Genomic DNA, 24,515 nt, shown 5'->3' on the forward strand with positions numbered 1-24,515 from the left:
GGCCACATCAGAGGGCACACAGCTGAGCACATGTCACCCGCCTCTGTCCAGTAAGACCTTCTCTGCTTCTCAGCAACTGTACTATTTGGAGCTCCCTTTGGTGTTTTGTCATCCTGCCCACCCTGGCCTTTTCTTGCGCACTGTCCCCACTTTCCCTCAACTCCAATCTCACTCAGATTGGTTTACATCTCTGCTTTCTTTCTCATTCAAAAGAATAACATGATCTGATAAAAACAACAACAAAAACTCTCCCTCACGTTTCTCCTCAAGTGTCTCTGCATCTTCTTTTAGATACTTCTTTTTCCTTACTTTCTCCGAGAAAGGAGTCCCCCTCACCCTGGCTCCTCCATCTGTGGCCTGGAGCCTGTCTGTGCATCACCCTTGTGAACTGGTCTTTCCAGGCAGTTATTTCCTCTTCTTGTTACTCATTTCCCCCCCTCCTTCCCTCCCTCCCCTCGTCCCCCAGCCCCTTTCCTCTGGGACCGCAGCATCCCTCCCAGCCTCAATCCAGTCCTCATTTTTGTTTTCTCCTCGGAGCCCATGTTTAGTGCACACGTGATGGCCATTTCCAGGCCCTCAGTTTTACATGTCTACCTCCTGGACAACTACTGCACAGGAGCACCATACTCAAAACCTCCAAAGGAAACTACCCATCTTCATCTCCCTTAATCTACCAGGTCCATTTCTTCCATCTGCTGAATTTCCTGTCCACCCACTACTGATTTTTCAATCAGGGTAATTCGAAAACAGTTGAGTTACCCTGCTTGCCCCCTGCCCTATTGCACATTCCAATCACTGCCGCATCTCGCCAAGTTCAAGTCCTTCCTATTCTCTTTGGATAAAATATTCTCTGGTCCCCCTTAAATATATGTTGCATTTCAGGTGTGGCTTTCCTAAAGTAGACCCTGTCGTGAGCATCTCAAGGGAAGATGCAGCATCTGACTCAATGCTCTGTCTCCTGAGGTAACTTCCACAGTGCCTCACACCCAACTCACATTCCATAAATGTTCATTGAAGTGAACGTTTTCTTGTTGGGGAGGTAAACCAAGAGCAAAGCATGAGCTTTTGGAAGGCTAGGTAGGAGGCATCGTCATACACGGAGGAGTGGTTCTCATGACCCCTTGTTGGCAGCGAGAACTGGCACCAGAACTGAGCAGAGAGCTGTGCTCCGTCCATCTGGCACTGCCTCTCGCTGCTACAAAAAGAACACAGGGTTTGTAAGAGCTCACTCACGGGTGGGCTAGGACAAAGCAATCTGTGGGGAAAGAGAGGGTGCTTTTTTCCCTTCCGCCATCTGTATGTTATTTTGTGGATTTCTTCTGTACTATCTCACAAGTAGTACCTCGTCAATTTTAAAGGTGGCATCTGAATTCAAATTCTATACGCACTTTAAGGGCCCCAAGTTCTGGCAAGAAATCACTTCTGTTTCACATGATGAGGAACAGCCACAAGTGCTGATTATTTTAACCGCTTCCAAACACATTTAATGTGGTTGCATTAAGAACCTAATCGACTGACAGGACATTATTAAAAACTCACTGTGTGTCTAAATTTGTCTTTATAGGTCATTATTTATCAGCTAAGGAGTCACTGCCCCATAAAACCAACATCCAAAGCCATTGCTTTGACAGTATGCATTTACTTTAATATCTTCAAGCTTTTTTGACTTCGCTCCAAAGACGTGAAATAAGTCATTTCACTGCCGTGTGCTTCCATCCATCATGATTGTGGGTAATCCTCACTGATCCTCAAAGCAGAGCCTTTGTGATTTGAAGAAAGCATCACACAGTGATGACCACATGTAATTTCCCTACAGCTGCAGGGTGACATATTAGAGGATATTGCAGCTGCTGAGTCAAAATATTTTTTTTGTATATTAAAATTTTTAGCATGTCTGCATGCTGTGCATATTTAGGGAACAAATGGAATCCTCCGCTTGCTTAAAAAGAAGAAATGTATTTATTTCAGCCCGAGCTAATACTCCCTTTCCAGTCTCCCTTGTAATGTGTTCATTAATTTGTTTGTTTAAAGTGCTCATTCACTGGGTTCAGTAGCAAGCAGGCACACATACAAACAGCTGGAATTTCATCTGCCCTGCCCTGTACCACATGCTTATTCTACACCAGTAATCTGAAACAGGCTACGCATAAATGTATCCCGGGTCTCTCTTCTTTCTTTGTCACCCTTAATGAGTCATATTTAAAGACTCTTCACTGTAATTGAAATCGTGACAAATAAAGATTTACTTACTGAGGAGAATTGCTAGGACCTGGAGAGACGGCCTCCGGAATAGGAGCTGCTTTTAAGCAATTAATGGATACACACTCACCATTTAGACATATTTGAGGTTAGCCTCCTTTTTTGATTACAGACAGCAAGGTCAGATGCAAATGCCTTACTTCACAGATGGGGCTTTTAGGATGGGACGTTAATCCTTGCAGAGGTTGCTAGATTGGTGGGTTGGAAACTCCATTCCCCTATTATAGTAACTGCAGCCCTGGTTCAAATTAAGCTGTGACAGTATAAACTTCCTCTAGTGAATCCTGTGAAATTGTTCCAAATGTCACCTGCAGGGAGAGGAATGGGCAGGGAAGGTGGGGTGAGGAGGATTATAGGGGAACTCACTCTGGTTTGTTGGCCTGAGAATACGGCTGCCATTTTGAGGACACAATTTCTGACAGTAGTTATGTTCCTACAGTGTGGGTCCAGCAAGGATCTGAGTTAGGATTTGTCAGATGGTCACCACCTACCAGGAAGAATGCAAGAGTTGCCTCTAAATTAGCTTAATTCTTAGAAAATATGCCTATAGATTTTCCTACACATGAAGTGACGGGTGTCAGAGTAGTTTCCCGGGACACATGGTCATCTGCTGCAGTGCCTGGATATGGGGCTCACACCACCTCTTGATTATGTTTACAGTGTATAATTAATATATTTGGCTGGCTGTGGGGACATTTATCTTTTCATTATCTCAAATTCAACCAACAAGGCAGTTGTAAATTGTCACACACATAGAGCCAAGTGGCACCCTTTTCCTCTTGGCCTGAAGTGGATTTTGAAAACCAGGATGAGCCTTTTTCATGAGCCTCCAAATCCCCTACAACCTGTTAGTATTTTAACTCCAATAATCTTTTTTTTTTTCTTTCTTTCAACAAATAGGTAGGGACTACCCACTAGGTACTACTGATTTGGTCAAATTCTACTTTGTTTTAATTTTTAAAGGTATTTTAGAAGCTGACATTTTGCAGAAAGGTCTTCCCAGGGCATGCCTGAGAGACAAACCACTGGCACGTTGGCCTTCCTTCTCAAAAGAAATCCAAGATCTTCATTCCTGGTCAAGATAGCTTTCATGTACTTATGTTATAGTATTTTTTATATTCTTATTATGCCTAGTCCAGCACAAGCCTCATGAGAACAGTTCAACAGTGGAATGTTATTAACAGAGAAAGTCTTCTAGATGTAATGGAGGGGAGGAGGTGAAAGAACAGCAGGGACCTTGGTCCCTCCCCCCAGAAAGGTTCATATTGAGAGCTGCTGTATGCCTGAGTTTTCTTAGATTGTTGGTTCTTTGCTATGGTTCTCATGTCTTCTCTCAACACTAGTTACCTTCCATATAACAATTTCTCATTTAAATCTGTAATAAAAAACACAGAGAACTCTGTAAATAGACTGGTAATGAATACACACACACACACACACACACACACGCACATGCACACGCACATGCACACGCACATGCACACACCCATTCCTGATTGCCTTTGAAATAAAATACATATTCCTTTCCATGACTTATGTGGTATTCTAAAACTGGTACAGCCAGGTCCTAAGTGGTTCTTTTGTGTGTTCTTCAAGATCCAGCCATATTGAACTTTTCTCAGTTCCTTGAAGGCATCCTGTTCTGTTGGGCTGCTGGGTTTTGGCCTAAGTTTTTCCTCTTCTTCGGACTGTTTCTCATCCTGTCCAGCTTACCCTCACTAGGGGTTCATGGCTCCACCTTCTCTAGGAGGCCTTCCCATCTCCTGGCCTGGATCAGGACCCCTATTATAGATTTATATGGCACCCTGGTACTTAGCCTGTTAGCATTTTACAAAATGTTTAACAGTCTTCTGGCAGTCCTGCCTCTCAGTGTTTGCCATACACTCTATCATTGCTCATCCCACGGTGCCATCATCTCTACTGCCCTCCGACGCAGGTCTCAATTTGGAGAAAAACCCTCCTTAAGGCAAGAAGCACAGTCCAAGTCCACTTTACTGTTGGATTCTTGAATATTCCACTTGGCTGCCTCCAACCTATTCTGTGGGAATGGAAGGCAAGGGTAAAGTGAATGGTCTTTCTGCCTCTGCCCCTTCTTCCTCTCCGGACTGAAGCATTTTTCTGGGCTTGGGTACAGAAGTGAAGAATGCAGGGGTTGTATTGGTGGTGGAGGGCCTGGGTCTGTTAGCTCCAATGCACTTCAAAGTTTTGTTTTTTTCTTCCATCTTTCATCTGTTCCCTGGACTCTGGGAATTTGGTATCTTTGTAGATTTGATTCTGATAACTTTCTCTGGGATTTGATTCTGATAACTTTCTCTGGGAGTACATGATGGTCCATGCTTCCTGGTTCAATGGGGATAGTTACTTGCAGTGAATGAGAAAAGAACTCATTGGTTGATATATCAAATTATTGTTTGATTACACATATTTCACACTCAACTATAATTATATATCCAGGGTTGTTTTTTTCCCCACCATAATGAAAGCTCCATGCCTACAGTAGGCATTTAAACATTTTTATTGTTTGAAAGATTTTTTAATGCTCAGACTCACTTATAATAAAAGAAATATAAATGAAACCAATGATGTAATAGCAGTTTTCACCAACCAGATTAAACAAGATTGCTTTACTATTTTTCAGTTCCTTAGTGCAGGCAGAGTTATGATGGAACAGTCTTATGAGTGGCTCTTGGAAATGTAATATGATACAAACTTTCTGGAATGGAATTTGTAACACCTATTAAGAATTTTACATGTTTTTCATGCCTGTAGTGGTTAAAAGTACATGCTCTAGAGTCAGTGTGAAGATGACATGTGTGAGCAAATCAACCTCTGAGTCTCCATTTCCTCATCTTTAAAATAGGGATAATAATACCACCTACTTTATTTTTGCAAATGAGATTATGCATTTATAATAATTAGTATAGTACTCGATATATATTCAGAGCTCAATAAATATAAGCTGTAATAATAATATGAATTGCATCCTTGATAACGTCTTTGGGGAACTAATCTAAAATGCACAAAGGTCTTATCTGGGCCTTCATTATGAAAGTGGACAAATTGGAAGTAAATGTTCAAGTACAGTTGACTCTTGAACAACAGAGGTTTGAACTCTGCGGGTCCACTTATATGTGGATTTTTTTGTTGTTGTATAAATACAGTACAGTACTGTGAATATGTTTTTTCTTATGATTTTCTTTTCTTTTCTTTTCTTTTCTTTTCTTTTGTTTTCTTTTCTTTTCTTTTTGAGAGAGAGAGAGTGGAGGAGAAGCAGAGAGAGGGGAACAGAGGGTCAGAAGCAGGCTCTGTGCTGACAATAGAGAGCCTGATGCGGGGCTTGAACCCACAAACCATGAGATCGTGACTGGAGCTGCAGGCAGATGCTTAACCTACTGAGCCACCCAGGCTCTCCATTTCTTATGATTTCTTAACATTTTCTTTTCTCTAGGTTACTTTATTGTAAAAATACAGTATGTAATGCATATAACATGCAGAATATTTGTTAATTGATTAACTTATTACAGTCACCTATTTAAGGCTTCCAGTCAATAGTAGGCTATTAGTAGTTAAGTTTTTGGGGAATTGAAAGTTGTACACAGATTTTTGACTGCGCAGAGGTCAGCACCCCTAACCCTTGGTTTTTCAAGGATCAACTATATAAGAAAAATGGTAAATTTCCTGTTTATTTATTTAAAACTGGGATATTATGCAGTCCCTAAAATGATGTTTATAAAGAGTTCCTAATGATATGTAGAAATGCTGATGGTATTGAGTTAAAAAAAGATATTAAGTGACAACATTTAATATAATCTCATCTATGTAAAGAGATATGTATGTAAAATTAATACAGAAAAAGAACTAAGATAAAAATGTCAATATTAGTAGTTATTTACTCTGAGAGGGCTACTTAGGGTGGTTTTTGTTTACTTATACTTAGTAAAAGTGTTTTTCATATTTTCTGCCATGGCTCACTTTGTATTCAAAAAATAAAACCTCAAGCTTCTTGTCTGAACCACATTCAGCCCCTCTTCTGGGCAGAAGATCTCAGTGGCTCCCAGGCCTGAGCCTGAAGCTTGCTTACAGGTGGTACCCAGTGGGACTGGCCACTTGTAGCCCATCATGCCCGAGTTCTGTGGTCTGTTCTCAGGAACTATACTTTTCGGATTGTAAATCAAAACACAGGTATTAATTCTCACGCCCTTTTTGCCCTGGTTTCTGGCTTCTTTCCCTGCACATCATTACTCATTTTGAGCTCTCCCAAAGAAGTCTCTCCTATAAAGAGATTTTGACTTCAAGCCTTTCAAGACAGAAGTATTTCCCAGGTTTTAGGAGTTTATTTTTCTTTTCTGGTTGGTTTAATAAAAGCCAGATTGGATTGACTTTAGAGCAGGATTTCAGAGCATATTTAAGTGGCCTTCTGATAGGGCTTGTAAGTGAGAGAGTTGGGATGGGAGGTTTGCATGAATATATTAACATGGGATCACTTAGTTTGTCGTTTTGGAATGAATCTATTCATAGGATTGGGTGTTCAGTATGACTTTTTAAACCATGGATGAATGAATAAGGGATGCATACAGGTTGTAAACAAAAAGAGGGAGTCCAACTTTCAGATTGGGATACTTTCTCATGTGTAAGGAAAACTTTAAACTTCCTTGCATTAATGCAATGCTTTGGGCAACCTGCATTTGATTATTTTATATTTTCAGGTGTCATTTATTGATTTCTCTTTGCCTCTGGGTACTCACTCCAGAATGCAATGTGATATGTCTGGCAATTGATCTGATGCTTTCTTGAGGCTTAACATGGAGCTATGAACAGAGGCAGAGGCCTTGAGTGATTTTGGAGTCTCAGACTCTTGAGCCCTTTCCACTGGCTTCTAGTAGCTGTATACCAAAATATGATGCAAACAGCCATGTGTAGTTTAGGACCTTCAGAGAGTGAGACTTGATTAGGGGATGGCAGAAGTTGAGTGTGGTGAGGAATCCCTACATTTATCAGGCAGTCAGAGGCAGAGAACAAGGACCTGGCCATGAAGAGCACCAGGATAAAGCATATGAAAGCAGAACAGGGGTCAAAGAGAAGGGTGGCCGGGAGTGTCCTGTGTTACAGAGATCTCCGGTGGGTTAGAAATTAAAGGAAGCTGTTAGATTTGGTCATAAGAGGGGGTGAGAGACATTTTCAAGGCAATACCACAGCACTTTCGTGAAGGCTGAAGCAGATCCTGGGGAGCTGAGGAGTTAGGGAGGCAGGGAAGTTGGGTGGGGAAGGGAAGGCAAGAAACGGCAACATGGTTGTGGAGAAAAACTTTGGAGGGGTAGGTGATGCAGAGGCTGTTCAGAGGTTGAGGTCAAGGAGAGTGAAGAGAGGTGGGATAAAAGATGCAATAATGCTGAAATAATGTTCTAATGTTGAAAATTGGATCAAGGATGTGGGTGGAGGAATTAGCCATTTTATCCTCTGAGAAGACAAGAAATGAAATAAAAATGGGTAAAGAAAGATGTTTTGAGGCTGACAGGAAGGACTCGAAGGTGCTACTGCTTGATGGGCTGAATGAAGTAGAAGGTAAGAGAATCTGGGAGGAGGTGGGAGGAGGTGGGCAGGGTTGGGGTAGTGCCTGGAGCCAGGAGCAAGGGTTACAAGCAGCTTCTGTGAAAGTGGGAAGGAGCATCCACAGTCTAGCTGTAGCTTTCTTGAGAAGTAATTAATGCACATTACACTCATTTCAAGAGCTTCTAGAGATCCCCAAGATCAGACAAATTCATAAATATTTATTTATTGTACCCACAAAGTACTCCAGAGATCTTCTTACTTTCTCTTCAAAGCGTCCTTGGTGATTATTCTTTTTCATTCCTTTAATTGCACACCAGAGAAAGCCTCAGTTAGATGCAACTAGTTTTTAGACCACTGAACACTTGCAGATCTTGTTGATGCATGCCTGAGCCCAGAACTCTCAGTAAGTGCTGGCTTGAAAGAGGAAAAGGCCGTGACTTTTCAAATAATGGAGCCTTGAATTAGTAATGTTGCTCGGGTTTCTCCGGTTTCCAACCCTAGCAAGGGCACCTGCTCGTTCAGGTCGTTGTCAAACACGGTCACCTCCATTTGTTCCAGTAACTTTTGAAGCTTTTTGAATCCCCCCTTTTGCTCCTGGCACTGTGAGGAGGGCACAAGAGAAAGAGAACATTGTATGGAAACCATACACTGAATCAGGGGGAAGTAGCCTCGTATTTCTCTCAGTACAGTCATTGCTTCCTTTATAATTTACCAAAGGTCTATAATGAGGATTAATTTGGCTTTTAGGGATTGAAAATTGTTCTTAATAAGGGGAAAACGCTGCCTGTAATTTGAAACTCCCAAAGTTCAGAAAAGGGTCAGGGGCTGTTAGTTTACATGCCCAGAAGAGTCAGCATTTTGGGGAGGACGCTTTGGGCTCAACTTCTGGAGTGGCTGTGCAGGTCCCCAAATGGCTTCTTGTGGCAATGAGTGGGTGCAGGTGTGGGGCTGAGATCTATTTCTCCTGCGGGGAACCCATCTCACCTGGTCAGCAATTAAGTATCACTGAAGGTATAGAGAAAAAGACCTGTTTAAACAGATTTCAGGGGGCAGGTTATCTGCAGTGATTGACAGTGATTTTTTTTATGTTTATTTATTTAGAGAGAGAGAGAGAGTTGTGTGCTCGTGTGTGGGGGAGGGGCAGAGACAGAGAGAGGGAGAGAGAGAGAGGGAGAGAGAGAGATAATCCCAAGGAGGCTTCATGCTGTCAGGGCAGAGACCGACATGGGGCTCGATCTCACAAACCAGGAGATTATGACCTGAGTAGAAATCAAGAGTTGGACGCTCAACTGACTGACCACTCAGGCAACCCATCATTGACAAGGATTTTTTAATCTAAACATTGCTTGAGATCACAATCTCTATCGACAAGACCCTGAGCTGAACAAGACATCAGGTCCCTGAGTAGTGCCTTAGCAAGTGCAGACAGTGCTTTGAATCCTTCAGGGATAGATGGAAAAGCCTGTGGTTAGAAGTCTAACCTTCCATTTCCTAGGCCTTTACTCTTCTTTCACTTTGGTGGGTAATTCAGGATTTGTGGATTTTCTTCCACCTTTGGGACGGAGGATGGCAAACAGAACTTGAAGGGTGATTCCACCTAAAATGAGGCAGAGGACGTGTTCACCAATAACGGGAGCTGAACGCAACCAGATTCTTTAATTAAAGGATGACTATTTTATAGGCGAGAAGAGAGACCGTGCTGGCCATGCCAGATGCTTTGTCTTAGAGCCTTAATCACAACTCGTACAGCAGGGCTTCTGTGAATTATGTATCGGGTCATGAAAATAACTTTTCAACTCGCAGCTCTTCCTTGTAACTTTTCCTCTATTTGAAGACTCAAGTTTTCCACCAACTCAACCCAGTTTTCTACTAACCCCAGCCCCTCCATATCAACACCTGAGACAGGTATACAGACTCTGGGAGGCCAACTCCTGAGAAGGCAGCTTGTGGAGGGAGCTGTGCCCAGCTCAGGAGCATTGTGAAGGGGCGGGGGTGGGGGGGCGGAGCACGCTGGGCCAGAGTTCTCAGCACCCTTGGGGGAAATGTTGATGATATTGATGGTACTATTCCTGTTAGTCTGACAGTTCTCTCTGTACTCCTAGCAAGGATCTATCATATGCCGTCCCAGTACTTGAAGGTCGTTGAGTTGAAAAGGGATGACAAGTGAATAGCTGTGCTGGGCCTGGCCATTTGCTAAAAACCTCAAACACACAATTTGTACAGGTCCCAAGCGTCTACTTTCCTGATGTATGCTGCCTTCGAGCTCTTTTCCTGCTTTCCGTGCTGCAGCGGGGGTAATTGCGATCCCTTCTGCCCTTGGGTGTGGTAATGAGACCTCGTGCTCATGCTGTCCATGCCTTCTGTGTGCTCCCCTGCCCTCTCCAGACTGCCATCCTCTGTGCCAGCACTGTGCAGCCGACCTCCACAACACCGGGAGCATCTGCCTGAGCTGCCAGAATGCCCGGTACCTGCTGCTGGGGGACCACTGTGTTCCTGATTGCCCTTCTGGATTCTACTCAGAGAGAAGAGCTTGTAAAAGTGAGTAAGTGCTGGATACAGGAGCTGGTGGTGCCTCACGAGTTTCTCTTTGGGGCAGTAGTGGAGAAGATTTGAACCGAGAAAGAGAGAGAGAGAGAGAGAGAGAGAGAGAGAGAGAGAGAGAGAAAGAGAAGGCGGGAAGCATGCTGTGAGACAGTAAACCAGACCAGCTAACATGCTAACATTCTCAGTTGGGGCTTTTACTAACGCCTCTCAGGCTGCTGCTTTGGAAAGGAGTTTGACTTCATAGATTCTCTTTGTGTCTCTTTTTTTCTCTGCAGAATGTCACTCCTCCTGCAGAACCTGCCAGGGCGCAGGACCCTTCTCCTGCACCTCCTGTGACGCCAACCTCGTGCTGTCCCACCTTGGGACCTGCAGCACCGCCTGCTTCCCCGGGCACTATCTCAATGATGGCCGTGCTTGTCGGCGTAGGTTTTTAAAAATGAAATTTCTCTCCTTTCCTGCTCTTCTGGAGTCACTGCAGGAAATATTAAGTTCTGGTGTCCATATTCCCACTTGATAGCCTTTACTTTTTAAAAAGACAGTTAATCTACAAAGGTGTATGGATGCCATTAGCAGGCTATAATTCAGACATTGGCCTAACCAGGAGGTTCTGGGCTAGGGATCGCCTCTGCGAGGACCAGCTGTGTGATCTGAGGCCACTCATTTAGCTTCTCTGTTCTCTAGTTACCTCATTTTTAAAATAGTATTGGTCTATTTTATCCTTGTGGTTTCTCTCGGCAATTCAATTCTAAGATCCTGAGCAGAGAGTGGAACTCGCTCTGGTACACAATCAGTGACCAGTGACCTAAGCACTTGTCTGGATTTAATTTGTTTTCTGTATATATTTGTTGAATATTGACAATGCACAAGGCTTGACATGCCACAAAGCATTTGGTTTCTGCTCAAACAGTAGTTATTTTGTCTCGCATGAGAGTTACTTGTATAGATGTCTTATTTCTCAAGTAAGTCAAAATATGATTAATTACTTGTGTCAGGCACAAACAAAGAGTTAGGATAAATGAGGGAAAGGGCAAATTGGAGTAGAAAAGAAATCAGGAAATCCTTCACAGATGAAGGAACATTTTTTGTGATATGCTGAGGCAGCTTACTTTATTTCAATCACTAAAGTGTCATTTGCAAAAAAATTTTTGTTATACTTTTACCTTTTGAAAATGACAGCCAACAAATACAGAGTTGGTATTTCAATTTTATGTCCTAGAAGTACCATATTGAGGGAATTATAGACTGGTGGTTAGGAAGGTGGGCTCTGGAGTCATGTGACTAAAGTTCAAGGCCTACCTACCACTTACTAGCTTTGTGCCCTTGAGCAGGTGAATTAACTTCTAGGCCTCAGTTTCTTTTTCTGTCAAAGGGGGATTATAATGGTACCTACATCTAATGGCACCTTGCACTTGGCATGGACCTTAGCAGGGAACAAGCTTTCAGTATAGATTAGCTATTGTTGTCATTGTTGTCGTCATCCTCCTCCTCCTCCTCCTCCTCCTCCTCCAGAATGAGAGGCAAATCAAGCAGTTTAAGACATTTATGTTTTATAGACAGAAAGATAGTTACTACTATTAGTTTACTGAGATGCTTGCAAGGATTTGCATTTGAAATGAATTTATGTGGGACTCACCATTTTGCATCATCTGTTGAGGTACCAGAGATAAATACCCTTTTCAGACTCATGAAAAATTTCTTTGCTTTTATAACAAAAAGTTTGCTCAGTATATATCAACTGTCTACCAGTATCTACAGATTCTCTAACACAAGAGACACGAATGAAATACTTGCATGTTCTGTTCAAGAGCAAGAGACTTTTGGTGGAGAAATGGTGACTGAGATTGATGAGGCTCTTCACAGCAGTGGAATCACAAATAAAAGTTCAAAAGAAAAAAAATAGAATCTTTGGATGACAAAAAAAAAAAGAAAAAAGACCATTGCATCAAAATGTTTCTTTCTGAGAAGCTTTTTCCTTGGTGCAAGGTGATTTCCGCACAAATACATTTTCTGTGCTACCATGTAAATAGGATTTCATAGACTATTTCAGTTAAATCAAGAACCTCCCAGCTTTAGTCCTTTGCTAAAGCTTAAGGTTCATTCTTTCAAAGATTGAATGAAGCATGCCCTTAAGTTGGGATATTTGAGTTTCTAGCATGTAAAAAAAAATCAACAGTGTTCCCGTCTAATGCTCATCATTGTAGACAATTATAGGCCTGACAATTTTAGAAATTGTGCAGTGAAGGGCTTTTAAGGAAATATAACCGGTATTAAGGGGAGGCGTTAATAGAAGAAAGTAAGAGCTGGAGAACTGTCTGGATTTTGGTTATAGAAATGTTTAGAAATTATATACTGAGCTCTATATTCAAGGATAATCAGTTGAGGCAGGAACTTTAAAAAAAAGATGATAAATGAGGCTCTCAGTACTTGAAACTGTAGCACTTTAGAGGTGAAGAGGAGAACTCCAGGGTGGCCAGAGGCAGCCTTGCACCCCCTGCAGAGATTCTGTGTCACTCCCCCTCACAGACTTCTACCGATGAGGAAGGACACCAGGTCCATTGCAGGGGGTGATAGTTGTTTCATTGTCCGACTGTTCTTTCTCATCGACCCTCCAATGCTCCCCTCTGGAGCGGTACAGAATAAGTCCCCTTCCCCATTCACATTATTGCCTTCCAAAGTTTGAAATTAACTGTCATTTCCCACTTGCACTTTGCTGCTCTGGCAAAACTGGAGCCAACAGAGTATTGGAGCAGCAGTGGATGACCCTCTCTGAGAGCTGAGGTAGAAAGCAAGCCTGTTTAACAAGGAGGGTGGACTTCCTGAGCTGTGAGGTCCCTTCCTCCTTGATGAGTGATCATTAAAGTACATTTCTGCTTCCCTCACTGGTCCACCTACCACCATCTTCACTGTCCTCTTGGCACTTTCTGGGGTCCCGGACCTCAGAGAGCAGCACCAGGGACTCCAGATGTGACCACACCAACATGACTAATACCATGTGTGGTCTGAATATCCTAAGATGGAGAAAATGCTCCTTACCCACATTCTTTTGGAGACGGAAGCTGAAAACCCAAGGGGCTTTGGTATGTGCAGAACTGCTCTGAGTAGGACAAGGTCATTTGTGCGTTGCCTTGGTAAGAGATGAGGGGTTCAGTGAAAGAGGAAGAAAGGTTCAGCTAGACATGGTGGAAGCTCCCTTATCCTCGGTGTGATATTGCTGCATCCCTCCAAATCTCCATATAGTCTTCTAGCATTTCAAAACGCACAAATCCATTTCTTTTGGAAGCCAGTATGAAGGCCTGCATAGAAGGATTCAAGAATAAGAAGATATATCGGCGCTTGAGGAAGTAAATCACAAGACTCTCTCAGCTATCAGGACAGGGCATTGTCCTGTAACTCTAAGCTGGGAAAGTGGCATTTGGGCTTCATTTTGCAGCTCTATGCCAAGCCGGGGGTCCAGCTAACCTTTAGGTCATATCAAGGCTCTGCAGTTTAAGATTGAGTTGGTTTCTTTAGTCACCATATCATACCTTTAATAAGCTCTTAATCAACTAAAATTCTTAGATAATTTTTTATAGGAACTACTGTCTAAACAGGCCTCCTGTTTCCTTTATTTGTGCAATTGGTTAAAGGCAATAAATGTAGGACCTACAGTTTTGCTTATTTCATCTGATTCCTTTTAGTTTATTGCTTTAACTAGCTAAAACTGAGTTTGAATTGTTCTGGCAAAATGTGACTATTAGGCGTATGTGGCATATTTAAATATCATTAGCATTTCTTTGTTTTTATTAAAGTTATTAATAAAAATATTGATCAAGTAAAAAATTAAGACTTCATCATAATATTCTATTAAAGACATTTTACTAATTGCAAAGATTTACTGATAACTTTTTGAGTATGTATTTCAACCGTCTTCAAATCCACCTAAAACTACTAGTCCTCCCTTAATTTTTGTATTCACAGGCTTATCATTGAGATTTTTGTCAAACTGTTTGCCAAAATTAAGATACATCATGTGTAAAAATTCTACCCAAATTAAAAAAAAAAGAAATGGCAGTTTAATTTCATATAAGTTTCCAAAAATTAAAATATTTATTTCTAACTATTCTCAAACCATCTGTTTAAAAATCCAGTCTAGAATTTTTCTAGGACCTTTAATTACCAATCTACATATTCTAATGAATATTTTACATCAATGACATTTCTCATATGTGAAACAAGAGGACTTCCTTTTTATTTTTACCAGGAGGTCATCTTCCTGCACTGTGCCACACACTTTGATATTCTCTAGATCTAAAACTCACATGATCATTCTCTAGATTTTTCCTCTGACAGGTACTTAGAGAAAATTTCAGAATGAGGCTGAGATACTAATGCTTGAATATATATAATTAACAATATCTGGCTTCTTTCATTTATGTGCATATGTTTATCGAACACCCACAATATGAGGGATGACCGGCTAGGTACTGGGCACTATTGGAAGGAACAAAACAAACCTGGTCTTTGCCTTCATGAAGCTTATAGCTTAAAGGATGCAGAAGATAAATAATCACTTAAATGAAAATTATTATGTATGGCATGAATGAAATGTCTGGGGTGCTATAAGAGCAGTGACAGGGAGACTTGCTTTAGATTAGAGAGTCAAGGAAGGCCTTCTTAAAGAAGTCACTGAAGAATGCGTAAGGGTTAAAGACAAGAGACTTAGAGATTATATTGAGAGGATTCAAGTGTGTGTATTAAGATATCTAGGTAGAAAGAATGGAGGCAATAATGGAGAAGCAATATTTGCAGAAATGATGGCTGGAAACTTTCCAGGTTTGAAGAATCATATGAGTTTATAGATGAAAGTGTCCTCTGAAACCTGAGCAGTATAGATTTAAAAAAAAATCACTCTTATGGGGACATGGACAATAGAATGCAAGGGGGTCAAACTTAGTAAGGGGAAACCGATTAGGAGGCTATGACAGTTGTCTGGTAGGAGATAGTGATGGCTTAGATGTATTGGTACATGGGGATATGGAGAAAAACAAAAAGTTCTGAGAATCACATAGAAAACTTTGAATAAATAGGATCCAATGAGTGAGTGGATTAGGAATGAGAGAAAGGGGGGGTGTCAAGATAGCCTCCAAGGTTTATAGCATGGACAACTGAGGAGATGGAGAAATGCCAGTTGTTAAGTTAGAGAAGATGGAAGCATGACCACATTTGGGGATCATCCCTGAATGCTTGAATTCAGTAGCTGCTGAGAATTACAAATGGGTGAATCAGTAAGCCAGGCCTCCTTGAAGTCCTTTGTGACTTAAAATATGGGATTTCCTGAGCTTCCCAATAAAGTTGATACCTAATTTTTATCTTGGCATCATTCAAAAATCTGAGTCCACATCATGAACTACAGAGGGCTTGATTCCTTAAGAAGTAAGGTTTAAACACCTCTCGACTATTATTCCAGAGATCCTGGAGTAAATGTCAGTTCTGTGGCTACATCACAGTGCAAGTTGGATGTGGGATTTCAATTCTTGGGTTTATAATTTATTTTCTCTGGGTTTATAATTTATCTTCTCTGGAAAATAAGAACATTTTCTTTTCTGTTGATCACAGGGGAGGGTTATGAGCCATAATTAAAGAACAGGTTGGAACAGTGCTTTGCTCCTTTGTAACATCTGTCTAGGTTTGATCAGTGCTTCAGTATTTGCAATTGTAATGATCTGGTCATTTTCTTTCCCAATCTGCTCAGCATGCAGCACACATTGTAGAAGCTGTGATTCACAGGCTGGCTGTACCTCCTGCCGAGATCCAAACAAGGTCCTGCTCTTTGGGGAATGTCAGTATGAGAGCTGTGCCCCACAGTACTATCTTGACTTCTCCACCAAGATGTGCAGAGGTAAAGCTCTTCCTGAACTATGCAGTGATTCTTTTACTCAGTGAGCTCCCTTTACTGTAAATGTCTGCTCCCCCACACTGGGAAAATGCTGTCATATGTTTAGACTTTCTCTGGTGATAGCAAGAAGTCATCATGTATTATGAATGTGTGTATGTAATTTTTTCTTTGTATGTAATTTATTTTTTGTTTTTTAAAGTTTATTTATTTTGAGAGAGAGAGCATGATCAGGGAAGGGGCAGAGAGCAAGGGGGAGAGAGACAATCCCAAGCAGGTTCTGCACCATCAGTGCAGAGCCAGATGTGGGGCTCGAACTCACAAACCATGAGATCATGACCTGAGATTAAGAGTTGGCCGCTTAACTGACTACACCACCTAGTCACCCCTGTATGTAATTTATTAATCAAGAAAATATTTTTTAATGTTTGTTTATTTTTTAAATTTTTTTTAACATTTATTTATTTTTGAGAGACAGAGAGAGACAGAGCATGAGTGGGGGAAGGGCAGAGAGTGAGGAAGACACAGAATCCAAAGCAGGCTCCAGGCTTCAAGCTGTCAGCACAGAGCCTGACATGGGGCTCGAACTCACAAACCATGAGATTATAACCTGAGCCGAGGTCGGACGCTTAACTGGCTGAGCAACCCAGGCGCCCCTGTTTATTTTTTAATGTTTATTTGTTTTTGAAAGAGAGAGAGACAGAGCCTGAGCAGGGGAGGGGCAGAGAGACACACACACAGAATCTGTAGTAGGATGTTCGTTAGTCTCCAAGTATTTGTTGTTTTTCCAATTTTTTTCTTGTAGTTGATTTCGAGTTTCATAGCATTGTGATCTAAAAATATGCATGGTATGATCTCGACCTTTTTGTACTTGTTGAGGGCTGTTTTGTGTCCCAGTATGTGATCTAGGAGAATATTCCATGTGCACTCAAGAAGAATGTGTATTCTGCTGCTTAAGGATCAAATGTTCTGAATATATCTGTTAAGTCCATCTGGTCCAGCGTGTCATTCAAAGCCATTGGTTTCCTTGTTGATTTTCTGTTTAGATGATCTGCCAATTGCTGTAAGTAGGGTGTTGAAGTCCCCTACTATTATGGTATTATTATCAATGAGTTTCTGTATGTGATTAATTCATTTATATATTTGGGTGCTTTCATGTTGGGAGCATAGATGTTTACAATTGTTAGGTCTTCTTGGTGGATAGACCCCTTAATTATGATATAATGTCCTTCTTCATCTCTTGTTACAGTCTTTATTTTAAAATCTAGGTTGTCTGATATAAGTATGGCCACTCCAGTTTTCTTTTGGTGGCCATTAGCATGATAGATGGTTCTCCATCCAGGAGACACAGAATATGAAGCAGACTCTAGGCTCTGAACTGTCAGCATAGAGCCTGATGTGGGGCTCAAACTCATGAACTGCAAGATCCTGACCTGAGCTGAAGTCAGACGTTAACGGACTGAGCCACCCAGGTGGCCCTAATGTTTATTTATTTTTGAGAGAGAGAGAGAGAGCGGGGGGAGGCAGAGAGTGAGGAAGACACAGAATCCGAAGCAGGCTCTAGGCTCTGAGCTGTCTGCACAGAGCCTGACACAGGGCTCAAACTCATGAACGATGAGATCATGACCTGAGCCATAGTTGGAACCTTAACCGGCTGAGCATCTAGGTGCAAGAAAATATTTTTGAGCTCCTACTGTGTGCCAACTATTGTGCAGGGTTTTGGTAATTAGACCAAAGGTGGCACACTGGAAACCCTCAGGTTGTAGTTGGTCTAAGACAGGGTTATTTTTGGTCCACCTAATGTTCTAGTGTTTTAAATTTTTTAACTAATGCATTTTATATTTTATGTAATTTTTAATTTTTTATTTTAGAGAGCACGAGTGGGGGAGGGGCAAAGAGAGACTGAGAATCCCAAGCAGGTTCCACACCCAGTGCAGAGCCCAACATGAGGCTCAGTCCCACAACCTGTGAGATCATGACCTGAACCGAAATCAAGAGTCGGTTGCTAAACTGACTGAGCCACCCAGGCGCCCCTCATTAATGCGTTTTAGCATGTAGAAGAATCACATACAAAGATTGAGATTTCCTGTCTCTTTGGAAAAGCCAGATGATCTGGCCACCCTGGGTGTGCGTTTCCATAATGCAGCAGTTGGTCGCAGACGAGTAGGTCTTGTCCTGTTGCATCTTCAGATCACCACAGTCTCCAACCCTCCCTATCCTGTCACACCAGGCCTGGTTCATAGATTTACATGACCTTCCTGGGACCTGGAGCCACTTGCATTTACAACTCTAGATTGCTAGACTCTATGCTTAATGAAGACAGGGGTTGTATCTTATTTGTTCATCTCTGTCTAACAGACTGAAATGAGTAAAGGCATAGTCCTGTGCTCGAGGAGTTTATAAGGGGGCAGTTTCAAAAACCAAGTACCCTTTTCCTGTTCTGTCAGTAGTTGGAATTCTTGGGGCTTTTGCTCTTTGAATGGCAGTGGTCAGCAAGGAGAAGAACAGAGGTAATGGCTGGATTTTCCTTCTATTCCGTTTCCCTTCTCCATTCGTCCATTCTACATGTCTCCCATCTCTTAGCTGGGGCTCAGGTAGAGAGGCCAAACATCTATCACATATGCTGGTATGTTTTAAAGCTTTGCAAAATTGCACACTCTCTATTCCAAGGAATTCTCTTTGTAGTCAACTTAGGTGGTCTCTGGTGCTCAAGACCACAGAAGCTTTTCTGGTTTTTCCCTTCTAAACAGTGGTTGTCAGTACGTGGTGAAAAACAAGATTATCACGAATCCTCCATGTTGTAAATGATTTCATAACTTTGCTGGCAGTTTTCAAGGCTCTGCTTTAGTCATTTTCCCTCAGGACTGATTCAGCCAAATAAATGAGCGGGATTAACTTTAGAAATCTTGGAAGCACGTGCACTGTCTTACACATTTACCTGCTTCTTTGGGCCTTAGAAATGTTGCATCAAGAAAGAGAGAAAGGTGACTAATGAGAAGTTTCCTCAGTTCTCAGCTGGGAGGGGTGGTGGAGTGAGGATGTCCTGAGTGGAGAATGCTCTCCAAGAGAAACAGTTCAGCAGCAAACATTTATTAAGCTGTTACTCTGTGCCAGGCACTGTGCTAACTCCTTTGCATTCATTCTTTCATTTACTCTGTGCAATAGCCTTATGAAATAGGTACTATTCTTGCCTCTGTCTTACAGATAGGGAAACTAAGACTCAAATAAATTAAGGAAGATGTGTAAGACATGTGGATGAACAGTATCTAAACCATGGCTTAAGTGGAGACTTGTGTGTCTTCAAAACCCAAGTACTTAACCTATCTTGTCCCATCATCCATGCATGAAGGACTTAGTTTGCCAGCTAGAACTTTGGCTCTCAGGCATGAGTTTTCTAGCTGCATCAGAGTTGCCTGGGCCTTTAAAAACCACAACAACTATGGGGCACTTGGGTGGCTCAGTCGGTTAAGCATCCAACTTTGGCTCAAGTCATGACCTCACAGTTCATGAGTTCAAGCCCCTCATTGGGCTCTGTGCTGACAGCGCTGAGCCTGGAGCCTGCTTCAGATTCTGTGTCTCCCTCTCTCTCTGCCCCTCCCCTGCTCGTTCTCTCTCTCTCTCTCTCTCTCTCTCTCTCTCTCTCTCTCTCAAAAATAATAAATAAACATTTAAAAAACCCACAGCAACTATAACAACAACTATAATAATCATAAGAACAAAAACAATAGTGGCCCCAACATGTTTTCTTTTGCCTCAGTTCTTGAGACTAACTGAATAGTTCTGATGTTGGGCCTGATAATCTGTATTTGTAACAATCATTCTGGATCCCATGGGTGCAATTCCAAGGTTGGAACCCATGAGCACATTAACTCCTTGAAGTCAGAGTCTACCCACTTTTTCTACCCATCTTTTAGTGCTCTGCATTCTATAGGTACTTACTGAGCAAAGAACATGTTAATGAGTCAGCTCCACTGCTAGGGAGATCTTCTGTGATTTCTGTAAGCCTCTTCTTTCTGGACTGTTCCTTTGTGCCCCATTTAATTCTAACATCAGTGGTTCTCTCTGTTGGGTGGGTCAACACCTGATTTTTGAGAGGCAGGAAGCCAGGCAGCCAGCGTCAGTGGAGGCAGCAGATGCATTCTTAGCTGAGTCTCTGACATCACTTCACCTATTGAGCATTTGGAGGAGGTCTGGATTAGGTTTGCAGAGACAGATTGCCCACTCCCTGTAGCTGGCTTTGCATGAAGACACCATGGCACAGGAATAAAGAACTCTGGGGCTATGGAATAAGATTAAGTTGATCTGGCTCCTTGGCAGCCCTACTGACAAGCAGCCTGTGCACAAGCATGGAGTGATCCTCGTACATGCCCGTGTCCAACATAATTAGGAAATACTAAACCTCAGAGAGGCGTTCCGGCTACTACAAGCAGAAACCTCGTTAGGGCTCACTTATCTGACATCTTTTATGTTGTCTTCACTTTACCCTTGCAGCTGCCAGCAGCGTCCTCATAAATTAGTCGCTGGGACTGAGGGTGGACAGACGAAGGTGATCTAACGTGGGTTTCCTTCCTAGAGTGTGATTGGAGTTGCAACGCGTGCTCTGGGCCTCTGAGGACCGACTGCCTACAGTGCATGGATGGCTACGTTCTTCAGGACGGGGCCTGCGTGGAGCAGTGCTCACCATCCTTCTACAGGGACGGGGGCCTCTGCAGGAGTAAGTGTCTGGAGCCCCTGCTCTGTGCTGAAGCCAGGCTTCAGCCTCCTCTGGTTTTTACTGTTCTGACAAGCAGTCTGTGGCTAGTTTCCTTTCTGGCTTTGTATTTAATTTCTGGTTTCTTTCCTAAGAGTTTTTCTCTGTTATAGTCAAAATGCCCCCTCTCTCCTTCCCCCATGTCCAGACACGATATTTGCTAAAATTTGAGGTCAGTATGGGAATCTTGGGGGTATATGGCCACGCAAACAGGTATAAGGTTTGGATTTCCTGAAACATTGAACAGTCCTGTCCTCTAGATGCAGAGGTGTGTGTACTCTGGTCATTTGAGCACATGGAAGGCCTGTGCTCACACATCAGCCCCCTGAATCCCTGAATGTACCAAATGTCTCACCACCACCTTCCTCTGCATCCACCCCTTTGGGTCTTGATTTATTTTTATTTATTTATTTATTTTTAAAAATTTTTTTTTAACGTTTATTTATTTTTGAGAGAGAGACAGAGCATGAACAGGGGAGGAGCAGAGAGAGAGGGAGACACAGAATCTGAAACAGGCTCCAGGCTCTGAGCTGTCAGCACAGAGCCTGACGCGGGGCTGGAACTCACGGACCGTGAGATCATGACCTGAGCCGAAGTCGGACGCTTAACCGACAAGCCACCCAGGCGCCCCCCCTTGGGTCTTGATTTAACACCACAAAACCTTCTGACTCTGAACAACTCCCGCAAAGTGCACAGACAGTATTACTGGGATCATTCTTGGGAGACTCTGATAATTGACTGGGTGAGTCAGGAAAGATGGACACTTCAGGCAAGAAAGCCATGGACTAGTTAATAATGATAATGGCTAATATGTGTAGTTTCTAAGTTTGCCCAGTGTTTTCTGTTATTTACTTCGGTCTTTGCCCAGCGAGCTGGGTAGGATGATACGTCCACTCCCATTTAATGGGAGAGAGCATCGAGGCTCAGAGAATGTAATCTCTGATCCTAAATCATCCCCCTGGTATGTAGAGCAGTAACAACCAGAAGCCTGGTTCCTGACTCCTCATCTTCTGCTTCGTCCAACACACTGGGTCATCTAACTGTTTGGCATCTAATGCTGCCTCCCCACAAGGGCCAGGAGCCCCTTGGAAAGCCATACACAATTCTGTTGATTTGACTTTTGTCCTTCAGGGTGTAGCAATCACTGTCTCCAATGCCAAGGTCCCCACGAGTGCACTCGCTGTGAAGAGCCATTTTTCCTGTTAGAAGCCCAGTGTATCCAGGAATGTGAGAAGGGGTACTTTGCAGATCACGCCAATCGCCAATGCGCAGGTAACTTGGAGACTGTGCTGAGTTCTCTGGAGAAAAGCGAGGGCCGCAAGTAAATCAGGTGCGCTGATTCTCAGGTAACCAAGGACAATTTGAATTAAAAGCAGAATGAAAACCCAGGGAGCTCGGCCTAAGTAATTGATGGCTTCCCCTGCACATCTGCCAATTGCTGGTTAAATCGAATATAGAAGTGCAGGCCAATAATTCTCTTGCACAAATCAATATTGTCCCTAAAGGTCTTTATGGAAATGAAGTCAATATTTTATGGAATATAAGGCTTATATTGAACTAAGGTGAGGTATCCACTAAGAGTGGATTACCCCTGTTGATATGGGCACAGAATCTTCAGTGTATAGACTGAATTACCGCTGACCTTTATATTGGCACAATACCCTTGAAGAAGAGGGTTTGTGAGGACAATTTAGTGAGACACACCGAACCTTTTGATCACACTAAAGTTAAACCCAAAGAGAGTTTCCTCAGTTTGTTTTCATCATTTCCTTTAAAACTTGGTACCATATACCCCACTTTGAAGAATACCTGGCCTGTAAGAATGATGCCATTCCCCTGGCATGGCATTTTACCTTTCACCAGATTCCTCTGTCTGCATGAGCTTGTTTAATACCCACAATGCCTTGGTGGTGAAATATGGCAGACACTATGAATCCTGTTTTATAAGCAAAAAAAAAAAAAAAAAAAAAAAAAGAACAGAGAGAGAGAGAGAGAGAGAATGGCTTAAGCAAGAGAGAGAATGGCCAAGCAACATAAAATCAGATATTAAACCCAAGTTTTCTGATGCCAATCCAGGGCCCTTTACACTATACTATACCACCTCTCTATAATAAAATCTCCGCTAAGGAAGCAGAAAAACTTAGGAGTAAACACTCGATTTGTAGTTTATTGACTTGACCCAAGGAAATAATCCTATGGTCCTTTAAAGAGCTTATTTTCCCCATGCATTTAAAATAGTAATAACAATAACAACAGCAACAACAACAACAATAATAATAGAATAGTAGTGGTATTAGTAGTATAGCTGAGTTCTAGGCACACAAAAGTGTAGTCTCTTCACATAATAAAACATGTAATCCTCCCAACAGTTATTTGCATTAGGTGTTATCTCTATCCCATTTTTAAGACAAGAAAATCACACCACAGATGGTTAAAGGAACTTGCCCGAAGTGGACAGCTGGTAAGTGGTAGAGGAGGAATGGAACCCAGCGAGGGCCTATGCTCTTAGGCACCATAAACCACCTCCCTTACAAGTCAATATGGTCAACTTTGTAAACAATCCACTTATGTGCAACGTTTTCACATCACAGTGCATAAAGTGAAAGTGATGTTCTGTGTTCACTTTCTTTCAGAGGGTAGATGGGTTCCTTGTGAGATTCTAGAGGAGATTCCCTTTTGCTGTAGTTGGGAGTCATGTGCTATCACTCGTTATTTCTCTGTCACTGGTGGCCCTAGCTGAGTGTCTGTGCCTTTCACGTGCCTCACTTAGTGTGTCCTTTCCTCGACAGCCTGCCCTCGAGCATGCTTACAGTGCAGCGGCAGGGACCGGTGTCACCTCTGTGACCATGGGTTCTTTTTGAAGAGTGGCCTTTGTGTTTCCAACTGCATTCCTGGCTTCTCTGCCCACTCTAATGAAACGTGCACTGGTAAGTGCTTCCCATCTGATGGTCTGGTGTATTAACCTGTCATTTCTCTATGCAAAGGCTGAGTCTGCAGATACAGTTGGCTCATGTGATACAAAATACAGGATTCTCATTCTGGGAATGCTAAGAAATAAGGGACTATCTATAGGACATAGGCATTGTGGAAACGCAATTTCTAAGATCTTTGGGAAAAAGAAACCGTGTGTGCCATGAAAGTACCAACTATCAGATCAGAAATTTGGCAGAAAACTGTGACACAGTGGGGTTCCTGGGTGGCTCAGTCAGTTAAGTGTCCGACTCTCAGTTTCGGCTCAGGTCATGATCTCAGAGTTTTGTGTGTTCCAGCTCCACATTGGGCTCTGTGCTGGCAGTGCAGAGCCTGCTTGGGATTCTCTCTCTCCCTCTGTCTCTGCCCCTCCCCTGCTCACACTGTCTCTGTCTCTCTCAAATAAATAAACTTAAAAAAAAAAAGAAGAAGGTGATATTAAAGGAGTGGAGCTAGTTTTATCCAACACATCAATGGATACTTCACCTTACAACAAAAGAGAAGCAAATTTACATTTAGTCTTAAATTGGAGCCCCAAAGTTTTATAGATAAATGAAGTTTAAGGATTAT

At 42.4% G+C, this 24,515-nt stretch overlaps 1 protein-coding gene across 1 annotated transcript in view; it reads left to right on the plus strand.

Moving 5' to 3' along the window:
- Positions 1-24,515, plus strand: part of FRAS1 (Fraser extracellular matrix complex subunit 1) — a 425,053-nt gene that overhangs the window by 246,741 nt on the left and 153,797 nt on the right. The window contains exons 21-26 of the mRNA XM_060654809.3: positions 10,195-10,347; positions 10,629-10,775; positions 16,085-16,231; positions 20,799-20,939; positions 22,107-22,247; positions 23,765-23,902. Coding sequence (XP_060510792.3) covers positions 10,195-10,347; positions 10,629-10,775; positions 16,085-16,231; positions 20,799-20,939; positions 22,107-22,247; positions 23,765-23,902 — 867 coding nt within the window. The remainder of the gene's footprint in view (positions 1-10,194; positions 10,348-10,628; positions 10,776-16,084; positions 16,232-20,798; positions 20,940-22,106; positions 22,248-23,764; positions 23,903-24,515) is intronic.

The sequence above is a fragment of the Panthera onca genome, chromosome B1, assembly GCF_046562875.1.
Source record: "Panthera onca isolate mPanOnc1 chromosome B1, mPanOnc1 haplotype 2, whole genome shotgun sequence".
Lineage (NCBI taxonomy): Eukaryota > Metazoa > Chordata > Mammalia > Carnivora > Felidae > Panthera > Panthera onca.